The following is a 25,717-nucleotide window of genomic DNA, read 5'->3' as shown; positions in this document are numbered from 1 at the left end:
GCAGAATGAAACTTTTGCTTCCTATTTTTTTTGTGTTTTTATTGGATAATATATGAACTTTCCTTTGTTATTACCCTCTTAACAAGCATAGAGGATATTTGCTTTCTGTCGCATTTAGAGCAAGGCCCCCACTTTACTAAAGTATTTGCACAACGAACAGTTGCGCATGTAATCCACTTATTCATTCTGTGACTTGAATGGTTACTGGCATCTAGATTGCTGATATTTTTGGTATGTACATGACTTGGACAGTACCAAGTATGAACTCTGGACATCTTGAATCTAATGCTTTGCTTCAGTCAGATTTTAAGTCGATAACCTTGATTTTTTTTTTTTTTTTTTCCAACATTCCATTTTGATGAGTCATTCAATCCAGTAGGAATCCGCCACTTACGCAAGTGAATTGGATTTCCAAAATTCTGTTCATATGCAGCAAACTATTCCTGCATGGATTTCAATCTGCACCGCAGGAACAAATAAGTGGCGTACTACTTGTTCTCATTGATAAGATAAATATTAGATAAAAAAACAAATTTGGCTAATACTTGCACAAATTCATGTTACATAAGCTGCACAGCTATAGAAAGAATCAGGTTGTCAACCTAAGATTTGTAAACTCTGAATTCTAAAGCAACAACAATCAAATGACGAACCTATAACCCCAATGTAGGTTTCGCTCTTTTTTTGCTTCGCCTGCTGATGCATGCAAGGGAGCGAAACATAAGTTTAGGTATGTATACTGTGAGATGCTGGCATTGTACATGACAGGTATGTGTTCTTAGGTTGATACCTTTCTGTGCTGTGTGCAGTCCTCTTTATGTTTTTGCAGTGTTTTTTTGCCTGCAAAAAGTACATTAGGTGATCTTTTTTGCACTTGGCTCTCTGTTTAAAGTTTTTCTAACCACGGTACATTTGTCTTACTGTATTGCCATCTAAGAGTTTACTCGGTGTCTCACATTTTTATCCCCTTCCCGCTATAGGACGTATGCATGCGTCCCAGTGCCCGACACGTTCGCGCACTGGGATGTATGCATACGTCCTAGCGATCTCCTGCACTGCTGCGGGCAGCACAGTAGATTGGCGGCGGGACCCAGCTTTCAATCACAGCCGTGGCAGCTGCCGGGGCCGGCAGCATTAACCCCATAGATGCCGTGATCAATCCTTATCACAGCATCTATGGTGGTGTTCGGGGGAGCGCACTCCCCCTGTTAACCAACGGCAGCGCCACGATACGATAGCGGGTCGTCGTTGTTTTCTATGGCAGCAGGAGGTCAGATCATGACCTCCTGTCTACCTGGTACGGAAGCCTGTGAAATCCAGTCACAGGCTGGATCACCCAGGCTGTACTGTGTGCAGCTGATCGGGTCTTACTGTGCTGCAGTACAAATGTATTAAATAAAAGTATAAAGTGTAAAAAGATGTATTAAAAAAAAATGCTCCCAATAAAAGCCCTGTATTATCACCAAAAAAGATCAAAAACACAAATCATATACATAATAGGTATTGCCACATCTGTAATGACACGTACTATAAAACTATAATGTACTATAATGCAAAACTACAACTCCCAGCATGCCCGTACAGCCTTCGGCTGTCCGGGCATGCTGGGAGTTGGTTTTGCAACAGCTTGAGGCACCCTGGTTGGGAAACGCTGGTGTAGGCTGTGTGCCAAATTCTTCATTGAGGGTATGTTCACACTGAGGAATTCACGAGGAATAATTTCGGTCAGGAAATTGTTGCCTTTTGTCATTTTATCCGTCAAGCGGAATTCAAGCGGAATTTCCACGCATAAATGAAGGAGGAGGCTATTTAATTCTACTTTTCTGTATTTCGCTTGAATTCCGCTTGAAAACTATGTCGGGCAGAATTTAATATTTTTTTTTCTACCATTGACTTCTCTTGAATTCTGCTTGCGGATTCCGCTTGAAGAATGAACGTGTTCTTTCTTCAAGCGGAATGGAATTCAGCGTCGGAATTCAGCGAGCAGAGAGAAGCGGAAAATACATTGCAGTGAATGGAAAATCAATTGCTGAATAATTTCAAGCTGAAAAAGCTAGCAGAATTACTCGAGGAAATTCCTCTTGAATTCCTCAGTGTGAACATACCCTGAAAGTGGTAAAAAAAAAAAAAAAAAAACTGCCAATATTTGTAATATATTTTTTTCCCCCCTTTTTAGGAGATTGTTGTTAAAATTATAACAAAGAAGTTGGGAGAAAAATATTACAAGAAAAAAGCTGTAATAAAGGTAACCTCCTCTCATTACATGGTGTTATGGCGTGGCAGATGTTTCTGGTGTGTTGGGCTAGGTTCGCCGGCGTTCACAGCAGTGTCCACACTAATGCGTACATATCTTTTTATCTTTAGGAGGTGATAGATAGATATACAGCAGTAGTGAAGCTAATTGATTCTGGCGACAAACTGAAGTTGGATCAGACACATCTAGAAACGGTTATTCCTGCTCCAGGTAAACAATTTATGTACTGGGTAAGCATACCACAGATTAGTAAGCTGCATTTTTATCAGAATATGCCCACATTCTAGATTTTACACCATGCTGCGTTGTGCCAAACTGCTCCTTTTAATAAGTCATCAAGCCTTACAAAATTGCGGGCCTATTCTCAGGAGACGCCATTAATATTACATTGGCGGGTGTCAGCAGTCATGAGGACAGGCCAGTGTTACCCAACCAGGGTGCCTTCAGCTGTTTGCAAAACTACAACTTTCAGCATACCCTGTCCTGGCATGCTTGGAGTTGTAGTTTTGCAACAGCTGGAGGCACCCTGGTTGGGAAACACTGGAATAGGCCATCATTTTTGGAAGGCTTGATGATGCCTAGTTGCAGCATTCTAAATTGGGATCTGCCTTTGCAATCTAGAGGCTTCTAAAGAACGTAGACTTAACGGTCTTGTAACTTTTATTTTTTCTTTATTTTTTCTTCATGTTCTAGGGAAGCAAGTTTTAGTTTTAAATGGGGGATACAAAGGAAATTTCGGCATCCTGGAAAGCATAAATGAGAAAAAGTTTTCTGCTACAATAGTCATTGACTCGGTAAGTATAGGTAAATATTATAGACTTATATATGGACATTTATCAACGGTTTAGTCAGGTTTTCTTTACTATAATTGTCGCAACTGCGACTACGTGATTTTTCGTGCAACATTTTGACTGGAAAGCGAGAAAAGCAAGTTTTCCAAAAATAAACTACATAGTAATAATTTTAAAATTGACTACGGGTAGTCAGGTATTTATTAACTGCGACAGTCGCAACTGCGCAAAAAAAGTCGCAACAGGGTTATAAATTGACTAAATTTATTCCAGCTCAAACATGGAGCAGAAAAAGCTACTACCAAAGTAAAAAAGGAAAAATTGCTTACATGACCGAAAATTATCAACAGGCTGAAACCAGTTGATAAATAAGTCACACATAAGCAAAAAAAGTAAGGAAAAAATTACTAAAAAAAAGAATACATAAGCAAACATAGATAAATGTCCCTCATAATGCTGAAACCCCTTTACACATTAGCACATATTATTACATGCTAATGAATGAAGTCCACTCCTGAGAAGGAGCCAGGGATCCCGAAGTACAGTGGTCCCTCAACATACGATGGTAATCCGTTCCAAATGAACCATCGTTTGTTGAAACCATCGTATGTTGAGGGATCCGTGCAATATAAAGTATAGGAAGTTATACTCACCTGTCGACGCCGCATCGGCTGTCGCCACTTCCCCGGGGTGTCTCCAATGCTCCGGACATCTCTGCTTCCCCGGGATCCTCGCTCTCCGTCGCAGCCATCACGTCACTACGCACGTGATGACGACGAAGGAGAGTGACGGCCATGCAGGGGATCCCGAAGAGGATGGTCTGGACCCCCGAGGACAGGTAAGTGACCATCACCGGAGCTCACGGGACACCGTAAACAGCTATCCGGGGGCAGCTGAAGCAGTCTGCGCTGCCGGATAGCCGTTTATGCGATGGCCCCGACATACAAAAGCATCGTATGTTGATGTTGCCTTCAACGTGCGATCGTATGTTGAAATGATCGTATGTCGGGGCCATCGTAGGTCGGGGGGGGTCACTGTACTCCAAAACACTTCTCTTAAACAATTAAGAGAAGTGTCTGAGTGCTGAGGGATCCCTGGCTCCTTATCAGGAGCAGACTTCATTCACTTCAATTCCTTGCCTGTGGCAGCAACACCCTGATAGCACCTGGTCTCTTGCCTTAACTTGGGGGGTGAACAGACTTTACCTTTTGCTTGTTTATATTACATCCTAATGACAATCTTCTAACCATAGTAGGTTGTATAAGAACAACTTTATGACCATTGAGGCAGCAGTGTAATTGAGGACAGCCAAGCACCCACTTAAATGGTTGGAAATAAAGAAATCTCAGATCTTACCCATTTAACCCTGTAGATGTGGTAGTCAATAGCGTAGGTGGCATTGAAAAAAGCTTGACAGAACTATGTCAGCACAAAGGGGTGATATCTATTTTTTTATTCATTTGTATACCTTCAGTATATTCCCCGGCTCTTTACAAAAATTATCATCACTCACATCGACCCATATCCCCATTGGGACTTAAAATCGTAATTCTAAATAAACCTAGCAGTATGTTTTCAGAATGTTTAACCCCTTAAGGACCAAACATTTTTCAGTTTTTGCACTTTCGTTTTTTCCTCATTACATTTAAAAAATCATAACCCTTTCAAATTGTGCACCTAAAAATCCATATGATGGCTATTTTTTTTTTTTTTTTGTGCGCCACCAATTCTACTTTGTAATGACATCAATCATTTTACCCAAAAAAATTGTGAAACAAAATTGAAGAAAAAATGCAATTTTTTTAATTTATGTGGGCTTCTGTTTCGACGCAGTGCATTTTTCTGTAAAAATGACACCTTATCATTATTCTGTAGGTCCATACGATTAAAATGATACCCTACTTATACAGGTTTGATTTTGTCGTACTTCTGGAAAAAATCATAACTACATGCAGGAAAATGTATACGTTTAAAATTGTCATCTTCTGACCCCTATAACTTTTAAATTTTTGCATGAACGGGGCGGTATGAGGGCAACTTTTTTGCGTCATGATCTGAAGTTTTTATCGGTACAATTTTAATTTTTTTATCAGACTTATGATTGCTTTTTATTCATTTCTTTATGGTATAAAAAATGACCAAAAATACGCTATTTTGGACTTGAGAATTTTTTTTGTGCGTACGCCATTGACCGTGCGGTTTAATTAATTATATATTTTTATGGTTTGGACATTTAGGCAGGCGGTGATACCACTTATGTTTTGGGGTTTTTTACACCTTTTTTTTTTTTTATTAATAATTTTTTTTTTTTTTATGGGAAAAGGGGGTGATCCGGATTTTTATTAGGGAGGGGTTAAATCACATTTAACATATTTTTATTTTTTTTTTATACTTTTTTTTTTATGCAGTGTTTATAGCCCCCTCTAGGGCCTAAAGCACTCCATACACTGATTGCAGGCACTGTTCGATGCATTGCCATAGGAATGCATTGATCAGTCTTTTCTGTGCTTGACTGCTCAAGCCTGGATTTCAGGCTTGGAGCAATCAAACGCAGATCAGACAGCCGGGACCAAGGTAAGGCACCTCCCGCTGTCTTGTCAGGTGTTCGGGATGTCGCGGTGATCCCGAACAGCTCCGCTGAGCTAACTGGCAGTGTATGCTCCCGTTTTAGACGCCGCGATCTACTTTGATCACAGCGTCTAAAGGGTTAATACCGGACATCAGCCCGATCGGCGATGTCTGGTACAAGCCACGGGTCCAGGTAGCTGATAGCAACCGGGACCCTGCAGATTTTTCCACTGACAAAGTTGTATTAGGGCTTATTTTCTGTGTGACGAGTTGGACTTTCCAATGATTAAATTTTTTTTTTATTGTAAAATATATTAGAAAGTCATAAAAAATTATATGCACTGCAAAATTGAAAAAAATATCGATTGCACAATATTGTAGTGCAATAATTTTTGTTAGAGTTCAAAGTATGGTAACTCTGACATTCCATCTTTATTCTATGGGTAAGTACGATTCCAATGATACAAAACTTAAATAATTTTTGTTTCGTTTTATGGTAAAAAAAAAAAAAAATTGAGGGAAAAAAAAAACAAAAAAAAACTGTTAATTACCATGTTCTCACCCCTATAATTTTATATTATTTTTCCACCTACGGATGTGTTGTTTTTTTTTTGCCCCATGAGATGTAGTTTTTAACGGTACCACTTTGTGTAGTTCTGTCTTTTTGATCACTTTCTATTTATTATGATTTTTTTTTTTTTTGCATTTATGCCGTTCAGTGTGCAGGCTCAGAATAATAATAATGAAATAGTTCGGACAGTTACGCATGCAGCGATAACAAATGTGTATTTTTTTTTTTTGGGGGGGGGGGATTTGAACTTCCATTTCTCTCTATTTTATAAAAAAAAAAAAAAAAAATCATGTGGTACCGCCGCAATGTCTATTTGAACTATTAAAATATAAGGTTTGCTAAACCGCAGGGTATATATGTTAAAATAAAATACCAAAGTTATGCATTTTTGGTCACTTCATATTCCATAAAAATATTAATAAAAAGCCATAAGCTACAGACCACGGAGCAAAGAATGACCCCTATATAGCCCTGTATGCGGAAAAAAAAATTATAGGGGTCAGAAGAGGACAATTTTAACCTGTTGAGGACCAAGAGCGTACCTGTACATACTGGGTCCTTTTCTACAACGCGGGGCCACGGCCGGGATCCATGGCTAATAGCGCGCGGCACTGATCGTTGTGCTTCGCGCTATTAACCCTTTAGATGTGGCGTTCAAAGTTGATTGCCGCGTCTAAAGTGAAACTTAACTACCCCTGGCTAGCTCAGAGGGCTGTTCGGGACCGAACAGCTGTAGGACACTAGAAGGGCCCTCTTAACTGCCTCCTGGTGTCCGATCGCCGAATGACTGTTCAGTGCCTGAGATCCAGGCATGAGCGGTCAAGCGGCAGAATCATTGATCAATGGTTTCCTATGAGAAACCATTGATCAATGTAAAAGATCAGTGTGTACAGTGTTATAGCCCCCTATGGGAGCTATAACACTGCAAAAAAAAGTGGAAAAAAAAGTTAATAAAGATCATTTAACCCCTTCCCTAATAAATGTTTGAATCACCCCCCTTTCCCATAAAAAAAGTGTAAATAAAAATAAACGTGGTATTGCCGCGTGCAGAAATGTCCGAATTATAAAAATATATTGTTAATTAAACCGCACGGTCAATGGGGTACGTGCAAAGAAATTCCAAAGTCCAAAATAGCGTATTTTTGGTCTCTCTTTATATCATGAAAAAATTTATAAAAAGCGATCAACAAGTCCGATCAATACAAAAATTGTACCAATGAAAACTTCAGATCACGGCGCAAAAAAATAGCCCTCATACCGCACCGTACGCGAAAAATAAGTTATAGGGGCCAGCAGAGGACATTTTTAAAAAGCAATTTTCCTGCATGTAGTTATGATTTCTTCCAGAAGTACGACAAAATAAAGTTTAATCGTATGGGTATCATTTTGATCGTATGGACCTACAGAATAAAGATAAGTTGTCATTTTTACCGAAAAATTTACTGTGTAGAAATGGAAGCCCACAAAAATTACAAAATTGTGGGTTTTCTTCAATTTTGTCGCACAATTATGTTTTTTTTCCATTTCGTCGTAGATTTTTGGGTAAAATGACTGATGGCATTACAAAGTAGAATTGGTGGTGCAAAAAATAAGCCCTCATATGGATTTTTAGGTGCAAAATTTAAAGTTATTTTTCCTCCTTACCTTTAAAAAAAATCATGAGTGCAAAAATTGAAGAAACTTAAGGGGTTAAACATACTAGTTTTGGTGCATGCAGTTTAAACGTTTTTTAAGTATTAAAATAAAATAAAACCTTTAGAAATTGGGTATCCTTGTAACCGTATGGACCTACAGAATAAAGATAAGGTGCATTTTTTACCGAAAAGTGCACTACGTAGAAATGGAAGCCCTAATATGTAGCAAAATGGCATTTTTAAATTTTTTTTATTTCACCCCACCCACAATTTTTTTTTTTGGCCGCAGATTGTTATAAAATAAGTGAGCCCTTACATGGGTGTGTAGGTGCAAAATTAAAAGAGTTATGATTTTTAGAAGGAAAAAATGAAAGTACAGAAACGAAAATTTGAGTCCTTAACACAAACTCCCTAATTCAGACTAAAAGGAATTGTGACATAAAATTGCAACAATAAAGAGGAATAGACCGGACCTGTGAGCAGGTTTTTTGGCATGACTGTATATGACTTTTGCCCATGAATCCGTAACTGACCTCTCCAGCAGCAAGATATTTGTGTATATGACAGGAAGATGATGATTTATGCTGAAGGAGCTGGTCATAGGTGGGGATATCATTCAGTGGTTGGGGCTAAAGCTTTGAGACAAGACCCAGCTACACCCGAGACAGCAGATGATGATGCATGGTCTTGGAATAGATGGAGGAGTTGGGGAGCTGCTGAGACACCACCACACTAAAAATGAAAAGACTACACAGCTTCCTATCAGGGCTATTTCAAGCAAAAACACACGGAGGCTAGCACAATTTGTGATAACACTATATTAATAAGATATATAGACAGTCATGGCAGTAGTGAGTTGGCACCCATGAAATTTTTCATGAAAATGAAGTATTTATCACAGAAAAGGATTGCAGTAACACTTTTTTGCTATACACCTGTTTTATTCCTTTTGTGTGTATTGAAACTAAACCAAAAAACAGGAGGGGGGAAAAAAAGCAAATTGGACATAATGTCACACTAAACTCCGAAAATGGGCTGGATAAAATTATTGGCACCCTTTCAAAATTGTGGAAAAAATTAGATTGTTTCAAGCATGTGATGCTCCTTTAAACTCACCTGGGGTAAGTAACAGGTGTGGGCAATATAAAAATCACACCTGAAAGCAGATAGGAGAGAAGTTCACTTATTCTTTGCATTGTGTGTCTGTGTGTGCCGCACTAAGCATGGACAACAGAAAGAGAAGAGAACTGTCTGAGGAATTGAGAACCAAAATTGTGGAAAAATATCAACAATCTCAAGGTTCCAAGTCAATCTACAGAAATGTAGATTTGCCTTTGTCCACAGTGCGCAACGTTTTCAAGAAGTTTGCAACCCATGGCACTGTATCGAATCTTCCTGGGCGTGGATGGAAGAGAAAAATTGATGAAAGGTGTCAACGCAGGATTGTCCAGATGGTTAATAAGCAGCCCCAAACAAGTTCCAAAGATATTCAAGCTGTCCTGCAGGCTCAGGGAGCATCAGCGCGAACTATCCGTCGACATTTAACCCCTTAAGGACCGGAGGTTTTTCCGTTTTTGCATTTTCGTTTTTTGCTCCTTGCCTTTAAAAAATCATAACTCTTTCAAATTTACACCTAAAAATCCATATGATGGCTTATTTTTTGCGCCACCAATTCTACTTTGTAATGACGTCAGTCATTTTGCCCAAAAATCTATGGTGAAGCGGGAAAAAAAATCATTGTGCGACAAAATTGAAAAAAAAAACGCTGTTTTGTAACTTTTGGGGGCTTCCGTTTCTACGTAGTACATTTTTCGGTAAAAATGACACCTGATATGTATTCTGTAGGTCCATACGATTAAAATGATACCCTACTTATATAGGTTTGATTTTGTCGGACTTCTGGAAAAAATCATAACTACATGCAGGAAAATTAATACGTTTAAAATTGTCATCTTCTGACCCCTATAACTTTTTTATTTTTCCGTGTATGGGGCGGTATGAGGGCTAATTTTTTGCGCCGTGATCTGAAGTTTTTAACGGTACCATTTTTGCATTGATAGGACTTATTGATCACTTTTTATTCATTTTTAAATGATATAAAAAGTGACCAAAAATGCACTATTTTGGACTTTGGAATTTTTTTGCGCGCACGCCATTGACCGAGCGGTTTAATTAATGATATATTTTTATAATTCGGACATTTCCGCACGCGGTGATACCACATATGTTTATTTTTATTTTTATTTACACTGTGTTTTTTTTTTTATTGGAAAAGGGGGGTGATTCAAACTTTTAATAGGGGAGGAGTTAAATGATCTTTATTCACTTTTTTTTTTCACTCTTTTTTTGCAGTGTTATAGGTCCCATAGGGACCTATAACACTGCACACACTGATCTTCTATGTTGATCACTGGTTTCTCATAAGAAACCAGTGATCAACGATTCTGCCGGATGACTGCTCATGCCTGGATCTCAGGCACTGAGCAGTCATTCGGCGATCGGACAGCGAGGAGGCAGGAAGGGGCCCTCCCGCTGTCCTGTCAGCTGTTCGGGATGCCGCGATTAGCCGCGGCTATCCCGAACAGCCCGACTGAGCTAGCCGGGAACTTTCACTTTCACTTTTAGCCGCGCGGCTCAGCTTTGAGCGCGCGGCTAAAGGGTTAAGAGCGCGGCGCCGCGATCGGCGCTGCGCGCTATTAGAGGCGGGTCCCGGCTTCACTATGACGCCGGGCCCGCCATGATATGACGCGGGGTTACTGTGTAACCCCGCGTTATATCAGAAGAGCAGGACCAAGGACGTACCGGTACGTCCTTGGTCCTTAAGGGGTTAAATGAAATGAAACTCTATGGTAGGAGACCCAGGAGGACCCCACTGCTGAGACAAAGACCTAAAAAAAAAGTAAGACTACATTTTGCCAAAATGAACTTGAGTAAGCCAAAATCCTTCTGGGAAAACATCTTGTGGACAGATGAGACAAAGAGAGAGCTTTTTGGTAAATCACATCATTCTACTGTTTACCAAAAACAGAATGAGCCCTACAAAGAAAAGAACACAGTACCTACAGTGAAATATGGTGGAGGTTCTATGATGTTTTGGGGTTGTTTTGTTGCCTCTGGCACTGGGTGCTTTGAATGTGTGCAAGGCATCAGGAAATCTGAGGATTACCAACGGGTTTTGGGTCGCACTGTACAGCCCAGTGTCAGAAAGCTGGCTTTGCTTCTGAGATCTTGGGTCTTCCAGCAGGACAATGACCCCAAACATACGTGAAAAAGCACCCAGAAATGGATGTCAACAAAGCGCTGGAGAGTTCTGAAGTGTCCAGCAATGAGTCCAGATCTAAATCCCATTGAACACCTGTGGAGAGATTTTTAAAATTGCTGTTGGGAAAAGGCGCCTTCCAATAAGAGAGACCTGGAGCAGTTTGCAAAGGAAGAGTGGTCCAACATTCCGGTTGAGAGGTGTAAGAAGCTTATTGATGGTTATAGGAAGCAACTGATTTCAGTTATTTTTTTCCAAAGGGTGTGCAACCAAATATTAAGTTGTGGATGCCAATAATTTTGTCCAGACCATTTTTGGAGTTTGGTGTGACATTATGTCCAATTAGTTTTTTTTCCTCCCTTTTTTGGTTTAGTTCAAATACACAAAAAGGGAATAAACAGGTGTATAGGAAAACATGTGTTACTGCAATCCTTTTCTGTGAGAAATACTTCATTTTCTTGAAACATTTCAGGGGTGCCAACATTTACGGCCATGACTGTATTGGGTGATAAATGTATTTAAATACAATATTATGATACTTGAATGCTCCTTAAAATTAGAGGATCTGTGTGGGGAAATTACATATTTGCCCTAAACTGGTTCCTGATGTACCTATTAGATTATTTTGTAAAAAAAAATTAGAATTTGCTTGCAAGGTGATATTGTTAGACTTCACGGTGTAAAGTTTGTGTGTCCCTTACCAGTTAGACATGTAGACACTTGTAGAACATATTGTTTTTATTGAGTTGTGAAAAGTGGCAATATTTTCTTTATTTACAGGGCCCATTGAAAGGCCGAAAGGTGGACAGCCTCCCATATGAAGATTTTTCCAAGGTGGCATGATAAATGGGACAATTTGTACCAGAAACATACAAAACTCTACTGTGTCAGGGTTTTCATAGATTGTAAATGTTAATAGAGAACTCACTGAGGAGTATGGGCTGCTAGGTGCAGCTTGATTCGCTCTACTTTGCAGGCTTCTATATCTTCTCTTGGTATCTTCCTTACAGTTGGATTTCCAAAAAATTACTTTTGGGATATCCCAAAAATAAAGTTATTTTTACAAAAACAAGAACTCGTGTTTTTATTCATTTTTGCAGCTGCCTGTTTAGGTATTTTAGGTCTTCACACCATGAATCAAGGTGTTGTATTGCTGCCACCAGATAAAACTAGTGTTTTGTCTTTGTATTGTTGCTATAGATTAACTTATGATATGATAAAAAGTTAGTCTAAAGGGGTATTCCGGGTTTTAGGTTTTTTTTGACTATGCTACAGGGGCTGTAAAGTGAGTGTACTTCTTAATATAGTGTTTGTACCTGTGTGCGATGGTACTGTGATTTTTGCCTCTATTTATTTTTAACAACATACAAAATGCATGTAGTCTCAGTTTCCCCCAGGTTGCAGTGTGGCCTCAGACATTACATCACTTTGTCAGGTGTTTAGAGGGGGCCTGTCTTTGCTTCAGTGGGTGGAGCAACCACTGGGTGGGAGGAAGATCTTTCTGCAAGAATAGCTGGAGGCACCCTGGTCAGAAAACACTGATCTGTTGCATGGAAAGGATCACAGGTGTATTTCAATGGGTGGGGTGATTGATGTGTGGAAAGGAGAAAAGTGACCTCACACTTACAAACAAGGAATCGTGAAACTTGTAGGTTAGGGGAACAAACTAAAACAGGAAATAGGCAGTTCACAAAAATAGAGCCTCAGCGTTATGGTAATCTCACAACAGCCATTTAGCCCCAAGACCAGATCGGATCCTTCCTAAGCATGTCCATTACGGTCTGACAGGTATGTACTAAAATCACCTTATGGTGGATAATCCCTTAAATTTTCATCTTTTAGCCCTGGATTTATTTGTAAAGGCAGGTAGAATTGGTAGTGGGGCTTCCCATTCCCCCTGTTCCAGTATGGGTCCTGGGTATAGCTTCCATTAGGCACAGGTAAAAGTGCTAAGCTCATAACTGGCTGTATGGGTTTTTCAAAGACTGCAGATGAGAGGCATGAAAGTCATATGAGTCTAATGTGGAACGTCTGACTATTGGGTGCTATACACTTTGAGTGAGGAAACCTTCTTATGTTTAGTTAGAGCCCAGACAGAAAGCTCTTATATTTTTTTTATTGCAACTGTTCTCTTTTGGAAAATTACTTCATATTATTGGTGAAGGATATTTTTTTGAGCAAGTTTTGAGCAATTTTGAAGTGGAATTGTGGCAGATATTCCACTGAAGAAATGAGTGGTATTATGCTACCTGTGGGTGTACCCTATTGCAGTGTTTCCCAAACAGGGTGCCTCCAGCTGTTGCAAAACTACAACTCCCAGGATGCTCGGACAGTCAAAGGCTGTCCGGGTATGCTGGGAGTTGTAGTTTTTCAACAGCTGGAGGCACCCTGCTTGGGGAAACACTGCTCCAGCAGATTCACAAGACAATGGTAAATAAGTTAATCAACGTATTGCTGTAAACCTGTATACAGGTTTAGGTTTACCTTTAGTGAACTTTGATCTTTTTTTAAATAGAAAAAATAAATGACAAACAAGCTATTTTTTGAACAACTTAGGAAATGTCTGTATTGAAGCATCTTGAATACCACAGTACCCATAATGTTACATGTAAACGTTCCAGAAATATTTTTCTATTCTTTAGCAACAATATACAGAAATTACTTTTGCTAAATGGATCTCAAAGGCCAAACTGAATCCTTCTTTGCCAATCCATATATCAACCAAATACCTGACGATAATTCCCTATATGATATCCATCACTTGTTTTGTGATGGCACCATACAGCAGAGATTATTTAAGTTTAAAATATTTAAGTTTAAAATATTAATACATTTGTGCTTCTTAACACACAGAAAATCCAATGCATCTATAATGAAAAAGTTGAGATATTTCATCAAATATTTCTTATTAGCACAATTGCTAATTCTTCTCTCTTATTCAGAACATTCATTCTTCAAGGGAGTTTCAAGAAGCTGTAAAGTTGAGGTACAATGTAATCTTTATAGTGTCCATCGATGAAACCCTTTCCGCTGTTGTGCACAAACCAGCAGGTCACTTTAGTCCCTTCCATTCTATTGTGCTGGTATTCCTTCTGCTCCCCTCTGTATAAGAAAAATCAAGTCAAATAAGTTATTCTGAATATCCTCCGTTGGCTATGTTCACTCAGCGGAATTTCAGAGAGGGAAATTCTGTGTGAATATTCCGTTTGGAAATTCTGCTGCAGCAGAGTCCTATTGACTTCAATGGGATTCTGCTGCACTGGGCACACGGCAGAAATGTTTCCGGCATCGGCAGAAACATTGAACCTGTTTAAAAACCCTTTAACGACGCAGGACGTATATTTACGTCCTGCTCCCGCGATATGAAGCGGGATCGCGGCGCGATCCCGCATCATATAGCGTCGGTCCCGGCGCTAATCAACGGCCGGGACCCGCGGCTAATACCACACATCGCCGATCGCGGTGATGTGCGGTATTAACCCTTTAGAAGCGGAGATCAAAGCTGACCGCCGCTTCTAAAGTGAAACTGAAAGTGACCCGGCTGCTCAGTCGGGCTGTTCGGGACCGCCGCGGTGAAATTGCGGCGTCCCGAACAGCTGACCGGACACCGGGAGGGCCCTAACCTGCCTCCTCGGTGTCCGATCGACGAATGACTGCTCCGTGCCTGAGATCCAGGCAGGAGCAGTCAAGCGCCGATAACACTGCTCACAGGTGTGTCAATACACGCCTGTGATCTGTGTAGAAGATCAGTGTGTGCAGTGTTATAGGTCCCTATGGGACCTATAACACTGCAAAAAAAAATGTAAAAAAAAAAGTGTTAATAAAGGTCATTTAACCCCTTCCCTAATAAAAGTTTGAATCACCCCCCTTTTCCCATAAAAAAAATAAAACAGTGTAAAAAAAATAAACATATGTGGTATCGCCGCGTGCGTAAATGTCCGAACTATAAAAATATATCATTAATTAAGCCGTACGGTCAATGGCGTACGCGCAAAAAAATTCCAAAGTCCAAAAAAGCGTATTTTGGTCACTTTTTATACCATTAAAAAATAAATAAAAAGTGATCAAAAAGTCCGATCAAAACAAAAATCATACCGATAAAAACTTCAGATCACGGCGCAAAAAATGAGTCCTCATACCGCCCTGTACGTGGAAAAATAAAAAAGTTATAGGGGTCAGAAGATGACCTTTTTAAACGTATAAATTTTCCTGCATGTAGTTATGATTTTTTCCAGAAGTGCGACAAAATCAAACCTATATAAGTAGGGTATCATTTTAACCGTATGGACCTACAGAATAATAAGGTGTAATTTTTACCGAAATATGCACTGCATAGAAACGGAAGCCCCCCAAAAGTTACAAAATGGCGTTTTTTTTTCGATTTTGTCGCACAATGATTTTTTTTTCCGTTTCGCCGTGCATTTTTGGGTAAAATGACTAATGTCACTGCAAAGTAGAATTGGCAACGCAAAAAATAAGCCATAATATGGATTTTTAGGTGGAAAATTGAAAGGGTTATGATTTTTAAAAGGTAAGGAGGAAAAAACGAAAGTGCAAAAACGGAAAAACCCTGAGTCCTTAAGGGGTTAATGTTTCTGTGGGTTCCACTCGGAAATGCAATGCATCTCTATGGAGACTGCACATTTTCGCTGCAGTCCTAGTGCCCCCACTTTAAAGGGGTAGTCCGCCGCAAACAACTTATCCCCTATCCAAAGGATAAGGGATAAGATGTTAGATCTTCGTGCTGACAACGGCAGCTTGCAGCTTCCACATTTGTGACATCACACCACGCCCCTTCCATTTATGTCAGTGGGAGGAGGCGTGACAGCTTTGATATAGCCGTCACACCACCTACCATAGAAGTGAATGGCAGGGGCATGGCGGCCGCATTGCCAGTCATCGGGCACAGACGAAGTTCGCTGTGTGCACCGAATGACGGGTTGCCACAACAATCCTTTAGATAGGGGATAAGATGTTTGCAGCGGAGTACCCCTTTAAGAAATGTGCACCTGTATTATCCAGCCTTTGTGTCGGTAGGGGGATGCTTTTTCTTATGTTTTACTTAAAATGCCGCCATTGCCAGAGCATACATATATTTTGAAAAACGTTTATTTATAGAAACTGGTCACATTCAGAAATGGCCTCGTTGGCTAGTGTATCATTGAGCAGAATGAAGCTTAAATGGCTAGCTTAGTATATTAAAGTGCAATTCTCTCAAGCCAGTTCAGATCATGTAGAGCAGTAATCTCTAACCATTTGCTCGGAAGCCACTTGTAGCTTGTGACCCCCTGCTATATGGCCCACCAAAATACTCCTGGGTTATGGCTATATGCACTGGCAATTTACATCCAACAATGTCAGTATTGTTGGTGTAATACTACTGTCAAATTTTGATCTTGTTTCGCTGCATTTATTATATACAGTAGCTCCTGACCATCACTTGGTACCTTGTGAGCCACACAACTTTAACAGTTAGGAGCCTCTTTCCAGTATACCATGCTATGGGTTCATGACTGCAATGTATCCCTGTACAATGGTCCAAGGGCTAGTGACCAATGCTCTAAGCACAATAAGGAGGGGAAGGAAATGGGGCTCTCTTAGACTGTTTGGGATATCTATCGGGGCTAGCGGCTGAATTATAATAAATTCTGTGTATTTAATGTTGGCTCTGTGTAGTTTTATTTAGCATGTTGTATACAAACCTTGTAACAGTCAGCTGATTCCCCTTAACATTCATTGTAGCCATTGGTTTCTCGGGATCAGTACCCGGTCGGATGTCATAAACACTGACATCAGGGTCCTTCATAAACTGGCCTAGATAAAGACATGTAATACCCATTAAACATGTACTGTATTTTCTATTCATAAGTATAGCATGTCTGTTATAAAATGTTATTTGAATTTACTGTTACTTGGTACCTATCTACCTGGACATGATGAAGAGAAATTGATATGGCAGACTATTTCACTATACATACTGTCAAATTTCTTCATGTAAGTGTAGTCTACAGTCTATGGAAGTCATACAAGTCAGCGTTACTCACTGGTAATTAATACCTATCTATGCAACTTCTCTCTCTGCACATCCTGCTATCTGTCAATGTACAAAGAGGAAATATCTGTTTGAGAGGATAACCCTTCATGTCAGGTGATGATTTACCTATCACACCATGTGCCTTTTCAGAGAACGTGTCGCTAGAAGGAAAGTATAATCCAAGGAAGTCTACGTTGACAGGATGACTTTTCCAGACACGATGTAGAACAATAAGGAATGACAAATCATTGTCCAGAGTGATGGTGACATTGCTTTCCTTCTTCACGGATACAGCAAGTCTGTAAAACAAAGACACAATATGATGGGATGAATAATCCTTGTTCCAATGTGTGGTCAAAAACAAACTTTTAATGTCCGTTTTTTTGTATTTTTCTGTTTTGTTGTCTGAACACTAGGATTTGTATGAACAGCTTTCTGTGCTACCTGGCTAGGAAATAGTTAAAGCTTTTAGCCCATTGGAACTGGGGTGTGGTTTTAAAACCCGAGCTCTGTTGATACTCTCGGCTTGTGATTTAGTTCTACTCTGTCTGTTTTAGTCTATCTGTTAATATCATCTGTGTGTTAGCCATGGTTTACATTCTTGTTATGATATAGATTTTAGTCTGCTTGGTTTTAAGTACATCTGTCATTTTTTAGGATTATGCATGTCCATTCTGCTTTAACCTTGTTATCTTAGTCTGTGTTCTGTATTTAGTATTCCTGTTTAGAGTCCTGACCCGTATTCCTCCATGTTGAGTTTGGTTTTGTATATTCCTGTTTGCCTAGTCCAGTATTCCGTGTATTATGTATGTTGTCTTCTAGGCCAGTATCCTGATCACACGGTGTAGTGTGCCCCCTGGCTAGTAGTCGATTTGGCTTTGATATTGGTGTCCCTCCAATGTTTGGAGTAGGGAGTCTAGTTTGTTCTTTGTTCTGTGTCCAGTGTGAACTGTGTTCTATGTTTCCTGAACTGTTTAGTGTTTTACATTCAGTTCATCTGATCACTCCCTGCTTCTCCTGGTTTTTGCTGTATTCTTATTCCATATCTAGACTTGTTCATTTATTATCTGCCATTAATCTTGATACTGGTTTCTGAACTGTATGTTAGTATACTATATCTTTCCGTTTGTATATTTATATCCTGCCTGGTATTATTGATTCACAGATCTCTCCCTATCCCCAAACACAGAGAGGTCCATTTCTCAAGGCTTTTGGGGTGAGGAGAAGCTGCTGGGGACCACCGCGATAACTCTTGGCTGAGGCAGCATAAAAGTAATGATAGATTCTCTTTAAATATAGAGCGAAATAATCGAAGAAACTTCTGATAGCACTATGCAAATGAATGAATCAAACAAAAATCATTGTTTTATGAAGTCCTATTTAGTTATTTCTTTGAAGTATAGATTCCGCAGGAGCTCCAACCATTCAGGATGGTAATTCTTGTCATCTCTTATTTTCCATTATGTTATGGCTAGGCTTAGGAATGTTTCCATTCATAAATGCTGAAATAGTTTTTATAATTTTTTTTATCATGCTATGTTTGTATTTCATGTTTTATGGGGGCACTGTGATCATTTGGAACATTTATGCCTTTATATACAATAACTAAACCTGTTAGATGTCTGGGTATAACTTTAGCACAAAAGAAATACAGAGTTTGCATAAATTTCCCACATAGGTGGCTTATAGATTGTTTTTTGGGATGGCAGGGACTCTGGTATGGCTGCACCATAGTACATGTTTTGCATAAGGGGGGATTTCCAAAGACAGTTGTTTCATATTAAAAGAGGGAAAAGAGTAAGGACATGTTCACTTGTATGCCAGCACATACTTTGTGGCATACTGGCAGGATGGAATGGCGACACTTTACCGGATCTGGATCACTTGATTTCAATGGACTGATCAGTCTGACTACAGTGACTACATTTGGTTCATTGGTAAGCTTATAGTTTTCTGTGGAACCAAAAAGTGCAACTGCCTTCCCTTTTTGAGTCCAACAAAAGAAAACTGTGGACCGAATGTAGTCACCCCAATTTTCTGATGGGAACTATAGTATCTATTGGGCACAGGAGGACATGACCCCCTCCTGCTAAGCCCCACTCATTCTTTTCAAAAGTGACATAAGCATCATAAATGGTGAAAAGTTACAATATTTAGTGCCATTTATTTATTTATTTACACCAGAATATACTTTCTAATATAGTATTTCTGTGTCATTATCGATCACTGTACCCAGTGGTGCTTGTAGCATTTGATGTGCATTTATAAGATTTTTTTAGTTTTTCTGTTCACATAATAAGTCTATCCCAATAAAATGATCACACCCACCTATTATAGGTCAAAGAGCTGGACTCCGACCATTTCATTACTCTAGTGTAAGACGAATCTTTCAATGTTATCTTCTCGGTGCTTATTTCAATCTTTATATCCAGCTGTTGGAAATACAAGCCAAATGTTCCAAAGTAGGTATTCAGCTTGCCATCCTTGGCTTTCTTAGCTGTTACTATTTTTCCATTAATTGTAATACCTGCAGTAAAAGAAAACAAATATAGTCGCTGTGTTAACTGAGAGAACATTTTACAAAGAGCCCTTTTTACTATTGTTTCTTTTATTTCACTTAAAATGTCAAAATGAAGGTGTAATGCTATTTCACACTGAGGGTTCTGAAAGGAGGACATATATGGAGTTATTTAACCTGGGCTTTAAAGGGGTACTCCGGTGAAAAACTTTTTTTTTTTTTTGCCAACTGTTGCCAGAACGTTAAACAGATTTGAAAATTACTTCTATTTAAAAATCTTAATCCTTCCAGTACTTATCAGCTGCTGTATGCTCCAGAGGAAGTTCTTTTATTTTTGGATTTCTTTTCTGTCTGTACACAGTGCTCTCTGCTGACAATTGTTTGTCTCAGGAACTGTCAAGAGCAGTATAGGTTTGCTATGGGGATTTGCTCCTGTTCTTGACATGGACAGAGGGGTCAGCAGAGAGCACTGGTCAGATAGAAAATAAATCCACCTCTGTAACATACAGCAGGTGATAAGTACTGTAAGGATTAGGATTTTTAAATATAATTAATTTACAAATCTGTTTAACGTTCTGGCACCAGTTGATAAAAAAAAAAAGTTTTCACCTGAGTACCCCTTTTAATATGGAAAGCTAACAGTCACCATCTCTTCTGTTCTAACAAAATAATGCCTTTTTAGGGTACCAAACTGCTATGATAAAAAGGAGCCCATATACATTAGTTGAATATTTGCTCAGACCTGTACATATCAGCAGGACTGGTTGGTCATCTAATGATGTGTATAAAGTTGTCCCGCTATTCCCAAATAAAAAGAAAGGATTGAGTATTTTGGATTCCAGCATGTTCTATGCTTTGTTCTTAGAGTAGAGAAGCTGCTGTCAGAAGTGTCTAGCAACACCTCAATTCCCACATGCCATTAAAAAGGTATCCCAGGAATTTTATTTGACTATGCTACAGGGGCTGTAAAGTTAGTGTAGTTCATAATATAGTGTCTGTACCTGTTTGTGACGGTGGTCTCGCAATTCTTATGTGATTTTTGCCCCCATATTTGTTAACGGCATACAAAATTACTTATGTCTCAGGATTTCCCAGGTTGCAGTGCTTCAAGACCTGACATCACTAGTCAGTTGTGCAAAGGGAGCCAGTCCTGCTTCAATGGGCGGAGCGACAGAGATAATTTAGCAACAGCTGTAGGCACCCTGGTTAGATAACACTGATCTTGGAATTGGTGGTAGTACTAGTTGTCTCTTTAGTGAAAGCACCCTTCCAAATTATTAAAAAATCCATGCTTATATTTTCCACAATATGCATTGTACTGTGATTTGCTGTATATTTTTGAGGATTCCATGAAAAAAATAAATTACAGCAAGTCTCCCTCTTATTGTACATTTAAGTCTCATGATACATTTAAACAGATTTGTTTGCTGCAGATTTGATGCTGTTTAATCATTTAGTTTAGCACTGATTTCACTCAGACAGATCAAAAGTTAAGATTGGATAGGGTCTCCATGCTGAGATGTCACAGATGTTGTAGGTGGTGGTCCACACGTATTCAGGCAAGTTCAGTATGTGTATATATTTTTTTACTTTTTTTTGCTACTTCTAGTTAAGCTTTTACTAGATATATAGATATTACTTAAAACTTCATAAGCCCTATTATTATTGTAAAATCCTCTTACCTAATTCAGGATCTGACAGCATGTTCAGGATACTTCCAGCAGATGGATCAATGTTAAAGCAGACATCCATTCGGCTCTTTGGCAAGTTTATAATGAAATGTGGGTCATTGTCAACTACAAATACATAATAAAAAGTTATGTCCCATAATACTATCAATAGTTTTGTTTTTCAGGTCTAATATTCCAAAAGATACAGAATAAAGACCATTTGAACGAAGTTTTCGTTTCTACCATAACGCCATAAAAAATGAACATTAATGATGGTAAAATATTAAACAACATTATTAGTAGTAACAATGACTCCATAAACATACTTTGCTTTAATCATTAGTTATTCAGAAAAATTTTAGACAGCATAGATCTAATACAACTGAAAAATGAATAGGTTATCACTGTGGAATATGTGGTTACTGATCAGCTCTCCACTGGGGAATATGGAAGCTGACGTCAAGAAACCATCCCTTCAAAGGCTACGGACAACTTACGATGTATTTTGCCTAGGAATACTATAATACCCAATATATGATTACATGTATTGTGAGCATCAGGTGGTAAAGTGCTAGTTGGCAGATGTGTGTCACAGAGGGTTCATGTTAATCCCAAAGAAATTTTGTGACCAATAGATCTAGGAATGACTATAAAAAGTCTGGAAGATCACTGCTTTACTCCATTCCAGGTGTTTACTATCAGGTATAGTCAGGGTGGAGTCAAGGGAGTGATGGGGGTGATTACCCTACTCCAGACCATACCTTAGACCACTAAGTTAAAGGGGTATTCCGGATTTATACATCTTATCCCCTATCCAAAGGATAGGGGATAAGATGTATGATCGCAGGGGTCCCGCCGCTGGGGACCCCCGCGATCTCTGTGCAACCCCGTGGCATTGCGTGCATGGCGCTGCTTCCGAGACGGGGACAAGAAGTCACTGTCACGTCCCCTAGTGACATCACACCACTTCCCCTCCATTCATGTCTATGGGAGGGGGTGTGATGACTGTCACGCCCCCTCCCATAGACATGAATGGAGGGGTTGAGTGGTGTGACGTCACTAAGGGGCGTGACCATGATGTACCGTCCACGTCTCGGAAGCAGCGCCATGCACGCAATGCTGGGAGCTGCACTGAGATCGCGGGGATCCCCAGAGGCGGGACCCCTGCGATCATACATCTGATAAGATGTATGAACTCAGAATACCCCTTTAAAAGGAATAGAATCTGCAACGTACACACTACATGTGAACATGCCCTAAGAGTGAATTCAGTGACTGTAGCAGATTAGTTGGAGAAATTTCTACAACTGTCATTTTTATCAGAAATATTCCCATTCAGATAAAAGGAACCGTGTTAATCTGCCACATGGGAACACATCTTGAGGTTCTCTACTCATAGTATATAGGTATACATACCACAGTTTGGAGGTGCATTTGGATTATTTTTGCACAGTGATTGTTTTTGAGGAATAGTGATTGACTCAGTTACGTCGCTTTTCAGCTCTTGGGCAGGGGGAGAAGTAGCTGATGGAAAAGGGCACTCCTGTTTGGTTACAGGAGGTGGAGGAGTGGCCTTTGTAGATATAGCCAATGCTGTTGTAAGGAAAGATATAAAACATTACAATACTGATATATAGACCACTCATTACTACATTACTTATTCTCTATTACTTAGGAGATTGAACAAAAACATTGCCATACTCCTTTACATTTTAAATTACCTTTTCTTCATGTACATGAATAGTGTTGCCAACACAAGTCCTTAGACTTCAGTGATGAGGGCTAAATGTTTACTGCTACTTGGTTAGAAAGATAAAATAGATAAACTGGAGGGGGTCCTAGGGGTAGGTTTCTTTCCACACACTACTGCTATAAATAGCAAATATCTAGAGCTCTACTCAAACAGATGCAATGACATGGAAAGGGGATGCCAAGTAGACTGCAAACCAGACTTTGCCTGCAGAGGATCCTTTACCCACTTGACAATGGTTCATTAAATGTGGTTGGGATTTTAACAAGATTGCGCGGAATGACCAAGGCATTGAAAATGGGTGGTGGAGGATCTAAGACACTTGCACTTCATTTATCTGGCCCCGTAGTCAGGCTAATCTTTATGCCATCACCTATGCCCTCCCAACGGTAACCAGAATGCCTACACTGTTCCCTGATAATATTAAACTTTATACAATTGAGTTATACATGGCCAGTGGGGAACAGGAGCCAAAGGCTCCTTGTAGCACTGCTCAACACTCTCAGGTAGACAGTGTGATTATATAGTTCATGCAGCGTACAACCATATTTTGGTGCTAGGCCTGGCTAGCTAAGACCAAAGTAAAGCACCCAGAGTGGTCGGCAAGGAGGTCAAGAGTTATTTATATTTGGGGTCAAAATACAATTATATGTGTGCAGAATATACTCCTATGGGGCAACATGTACATATATGGAGGCAGAATATACCTATATACATGTGGTGAGAATAAACTTATATAAGGGGATCAGAATATACATATATATATATGGGGCAACATGTGTGTTTGTATATGTATATATATATATATATATATATGTATATATGGTGCAGGATATAATTATATATATAGAGGGGGCACAGGATATCTGCAGGGTTCTACAGTAATGATGGGTAACACAACAACTCCCAGCATCCCCTTACCACTCCTTACATCATACTGGGAGCTGTATTTTCACATGGTAAACCTCCTTCAGCGCTCCCCCCCTACTTGGCAATTAGAATATTTGACTGATACAGTACAAAAAATTATTATTTTTTTTTTACAACTGGCCACACTGCAGTTATCTGTCGTGGCAAGTAGAAAAAAAATGTTATTCCACCCCTGTGTGTGTGTATATACCGTATTTATCGGGGTATACCACGCACCGGCCTATAACACGCACCCTCATTTTACCAAGGATATTTGGGTAAAAAAAGTTTTTTACCCAAATATCCATGGTAAAATGAGGGTGTGTGTGTGCGCATGTATACCCCGATACACCCCCAGGAAAGGCAGGGGGAGAGAGGCCGTCGCTGCCCGCTTCTCTCCCCCTGCCTTTCCTGGGGTCTAGAGCCCTGCTGCCGGCCCTTCTCTCCCCCTGGCTATCGGCGCCGCTGCCCGTTCTGTCCCCCTAACTATCGGTGCCGGCGCCGACAGCCAGGGGGAGAGAAGGGGCAGCGGCAGCGGCACCCATTGCCGGCGCCGCTGCCCCGTTGCCTCCCCCCTACCCGGTGGCATAATTACCTGTTGCCGGGGTCGGGTCCGCGCTGCTTCAGGCCTCCGGCGTGCGTCCCCTGCGTCGTTGCTATGTATGGCGCGGCGCACTGACGTCATGCGCCGCGCTGTGCATCGCATAGCAACGACGCAGGGGACGCACGCCGGAGGCCTGAAGCAGCGCGGACCCAACCCCGGCAACAGGTAATTATGCCACCGGGGATGGGGGGAGGCAGCGGCGCCTGCAATGGGTGGCGCTGCCCCTTCTCTCCCCCTGGCTGTCGGCGCTGCTTCTCTCCCCCTGGCTGTCGGCACTGCTTCTCTCCCCCTGGCTATCGGCGCCGGTACCGATAGTCAGGGGGACAGAACGGGCAGCGGCGCCAATAGCCAGGGAGAGAGAAGGGCCGGCAGCAGGGCTCTAGACCCCAGGAAAGGCAGGGGGAGAGAAGCGGGCAGCGACGGCCTCTCTCCCCCTGCCTTTCCTGGGGGCGTATCGGCGTATAACACGCACATAGACTTTAGGCTAAAAATTTTAGCCTAAAAAGTGCGTGTTATATGCCAATAAATACGGTATATATATATATATATATATATATATACATACACTGGGGATCAAAAGTTTGGGCACCCTAGGTAAAAATTTGTATTGATGTGCATAAAGAAGCCAAGGAAAGATGGAAAAATCTCCAAAAGGCATCAAATTACAGATTAGACATTCTTATAATATGTCAACAAAAGTTAGGTTTTATTTCCATCATTTACACTTTCAAAATAACAGAAAACAAAAAAAATGGCATCTGCAAAAGTTTGGACACCCTGCAGAATTTATAGCATGCACTGCCCCCTTTGCAAAGCTGAGACCTGTCAGTGTCATGGATTGTTCTCAATCATCATCTGGGAAGACCAGGTGATGTCAATCTCAAAGGTTTTAAATGCCCAGAATCATCTGACCTTGCCCCAACAATCAGCACATGGGTTCTTCTAAGCAGTTGTCTAGAAATCTAAAACTGAAAATAGTTCACGCTCACAAAGCTGGAGAAGGGTATAACAAGATAGCAAAACATTTTCAGATGTCAATATCCTCTGTTCGGAATGTAATTAAGAAATGGCAGTCATCAGGAACAGTGGAAGTTAAAGCAAGATCTGGGAGACCAAGAAAAATATTAGACAGAACAGCTCGCAGGATTGTGAGAA

The 25,717-nt window shown here is 40.2% G+C and overlaps 2 protein-coding genes across 3 annotated transcripts in view; one reads left to right on the top strand and one right to left on the bottom strand.

The window, feature by feature from the left end:
• Nucleotides 1-12,143, top strand: part of KIN (Kin17 DNA and RNA binding protein) — a 43,727-nt gene extending 31,584 nt beyond the window's left edge. For both annotated transcript variants that reach the window (XM_056573255.1, XM_056573254.1), the window contains exons 10-13: nt 2,177-2,245; nt 2,365-2,464; nt 2,948-3,048; nt 11,858-12,143. In XM_056573255.1, the coding sequence (XP_056429230.1) occupies nt 2,177-2,245; nt 2,365-2,464; nt 2,948-3,048; nt 11,858-11,920 (333 nt within the window). In that variant the 3' untranslated portion in view covers nt 11,921-12,143. The remainder of the gene's footprint in view (nt 1-2,176; nt 2,246-2,364; nt 2,465-2,947; nt 3,049-11,857) is intronic.
• A 1,485-nt stretch (nt 12,144-13,628) lies between these two features.
• The window catches only part of ITIH2 (inter-alpha-trypsin inhibitor heavy chain 2), a 39,209-nt gene continuing 27,120 nt past the window's right edge, over nt 13,629-25,717 (bottom strand). Inside the window, exons 16-21 of the mRNA XM_056569851.1 lie at nt 22,716-22,892; nt 21,312-21,425; nt 19,440-19,638; nt 17,238-17,410; nt 16,780-16,891; nt 13,629-14,179 (exon numbers count right to left, since the gene is read on the bottom strand). Of these exons, the coding sequence (XP_056425826.1) occupies nt 14,032-14,179; nt 16,780-16,891; nt 17,238-17,410; nt 19,440-19,638; nt 21,312-21,425; nt 22,716-22,892 (923 nt within the window). The 3' untranslated portion in view covers nt 13,629-14,031. The remainder of the gene's footprint in view (nt 14,180-16,779; nt 16,892-17,237; nt 17,411-19,439; nt 19,639-21,311; nt 21,426-22,715; nt 22,893-25,717) is intronic.

The sequence above is a fragment of the Hyla sarda genome, chromosome 4 (assembly GCF_029499605.1).
Source record: "Hyla sarda isolate aHylSar1 chromosome 4, aHylSar1.hap1, whole genome shotgun sequence".
Lineage (NCBI taxonomy): Eukaryota > Metazoa > Chordata > Amphibia > Anura > Hylidae > Hyla > Hyla sarda.
This window is presented reverse-complemented; position numbering and strand designations above follow the sequence as displayed.